Here is a 2,500-nt window from a genome sequence, read left to right on the forward strand (position 1 = left end):
AAAGCACTTTGGGTCAACTTCTGTTGTTTTTAAATGTGCTTTATAAATAAAGGTGACTTGACTTTATATTCCTTCAATTTACAGTCCGTCCGTCCGTCGTCCCCAGCCACGTGCTATAGCCAGCGACAACAATAAGACCCTTGTCTGTCGTTTTCGTCTGTTCTGGACGGAGGGAGGGAGAGCTTTGGGTTTGACTGATGGTGCTCATGGAATCAGGGCAGACCCACTTAGCCCCTTCCATCACGCGACCCACACACACACCCCTCTCCCCCTCTCATCCAGATTAAGACCAAATCCAGGCACGTTAAGCTAAGCTTTTTTATCCCCCGTTCGCTGCTCTCACAAGACGAGACGCCCCCCCCCCCACCCCCCCCAACGAGGCGACACTTCTAGTGTTGAGTAAAACTATATGACGAAACCTACGACTACCTTTTCTCAGCTAAATAAAAAACCAAGCTACGATGACTAAAACTAAGACCAAATAATAGTGACAATTTCGTCAACACAAATATACGACTAAAATGGGACTACAGTATGTCTGGCCGGCAAAATCCCCCCCCCCCCCCCCCCGCCCCCGTCAGGTGAAAAGAAGCAGCTTGGACTCCTCATGCATAGAAGGAAGCATGACGTCAGTCCACTGCCCCCCCCCCTCCCCAGACAAAATTAGCCGTGTAAAAAAACCCAAAACAACAACAGTGTCAGTGTGTACGTACTGCTGTTAAAAACAACAACAGTGTCAGTGTATACGTACTGCTGTTAAAAACAACAACAGTGTCAGTGTGTACGTACTGCTGTTAAAAACAACAACAGTGTCAGTGTGTACGTACTGCTGTTAAAAACAACAACAGTGTCAGTGTGTACGTACTGCTGTTAAAAACAACAACAGTGTCAGTGTGTACGTACTGCTGTTAAAAACAACAACAGTGTCAGTGTGTACGTACTGCTGTTAAAAACAACAACAGTGTCAGTGTGTACGTACTGCTGTTAAAAACAACAACAGTGTCAGTGTATACGTACTGCTGTTAAAAACAACAACAGTGTCAGTGTGTACGTACTGCTGGTGTTAAAAACAACAACAGTGTCAGTGTATACGTACTGCTGTTAAAAACAACAACAGTGTCAGTGTGTACGTACTGCTGCTGTTAAAAACAACAACAGGTGTCAGTGTATACGTACTGCTGGCCGTGATGCTCTCCGGACGGACGGGCAGGCCGGACTGGGCCGCGGCCAGCAGCTTCAGGGCCATGTAGAACTGGGCCGGGCCGAAGTAGCCCAGACGCTTGGCTCCACACCACCTCCGTCACCTGAGAGAGAGAGAGAGAGAGAGAGCAGCTTCAGGGCCATGTAGAACTGGGCCGGGCCGAAGTAGCCCAGACGCTTGGCTCCACACACCTCCGTCACCTGAGAGAGAGAGAGGAGAGAGAGAGAGCAGCTTCAGGGCCATGTAGAACTGGGCCGGGCCGAAGTAGCCCAGACGCTTGGCTCCGCACACCTCCGTCACCTGCCGGAGAACATGGAGGGGAGCGTTTTTTGTTAACCCATTCTGACCTGAGATCAGATTCATACGAGGTTTCCACTGGACACACACTGGTCTGATTAACCCCATTCTGACCTGAGATCAGATTCATACGAGGTTTCCCACTGGACACACTGGTCTGATGAACCCATTCTGACCTGAGATCAGATTCTAAAAATGTCAGTCGTTCTTCGATTTAAAAAAAAATAGCAGACCTACAAGCTCGTAGCGCGCCACTCGGTGGCGTGCTATGAGCTTGTAGATCTGCTATTTTCAATAGCTAAAGCATAACATAGTGCTAACACCCCAGGTTGGCGGAGGGTGTGTAGAGCCCAGGATCACATTAGATGATTGACACAGGGGTGAAAAATGGGTTACAAAATAGTGGGATAAAAAAAGAAAAAAAAAAGAAAGAAAGAAACGTTACATAAAAACCTCATGTTTTTACGTCAGTCGTTCTCAACATTTTCATGTCAAGGACCCCCAAAGATTATATGTAATTGGCCTCCGACCCCCCCCATCTGAAAATATGTTGTTCCAGGCAGGGACCCCTCCCCCCCAGAAGCAAAGATTTGAGTTAAAAACGTTGGCTCTGAAAGAAATATAATATTCAAAGATTTGCGCCACATTTTCACGATTTACGCAGATCTACAACCTAGTGCCGCGCTACGAGCTTGTAGATCTGCTATTTTTACTTTTAGCACTTTCAGCCAAAGAATTCTGGCCTAACAGATCTGGGGTCTGGAGAATATTGAACAATATGTTTGTTTTTCCACATGCTGTGAAACCAGTGGATTATCTGACAGAGTCCTCTCAGGAAGGGGGATTATCAACACATTGGATCTTTTGTTTACCCGGAAACAGACCTCGTTGGATTAGCCTATTTTGGGCGCGAGCCCCTTTCGGTGGTTAGCACTATATGTTATGCTTTAGCTGTTGAAAAATAGCAGATCTACAAGCTCATAGCGCGCCACCGAGTGGCGC

General features: G+C 47.2%; 1 protein-coding gene across 1 annotated transcript in view; it reads right to left on the minus strand.

Moving 5' to 3' along the window:
- Positions 1 to 2,500, minus strand: part of LOC310860049 (ralBP1-associated Eps domain-containing protein 2-like) — a gene marked incomplete at both ends in the record, with an annotated part of 95,780 nt that overhangs the window by 73,021 nt on the left and 20,259 nt on the right. The window contains 2 exon segments of the mRNA XM_083766810.1: positions 1,177 to 1,291; positions 1,293 to 1,304. Of these exon segments, the coding sequence (XP_083622936.1) occupies positions 1,177 to 1,291; positions 1,293 to 1,304 (127 nt within the window).

The sequence above is a fragment of the Protomyctophum parallelum genome (genome assembly GCF_964188405.1).
Source record: "Protomyctophum parallelum genome assembly, chromosome: 6".
Lineage (NCBI taxonomy): Eukaryota > Metazoa > Chordata > Actinopteri > Myctophiformes > Myctophidae > Protomyctophum > Protomyctophum parallelum.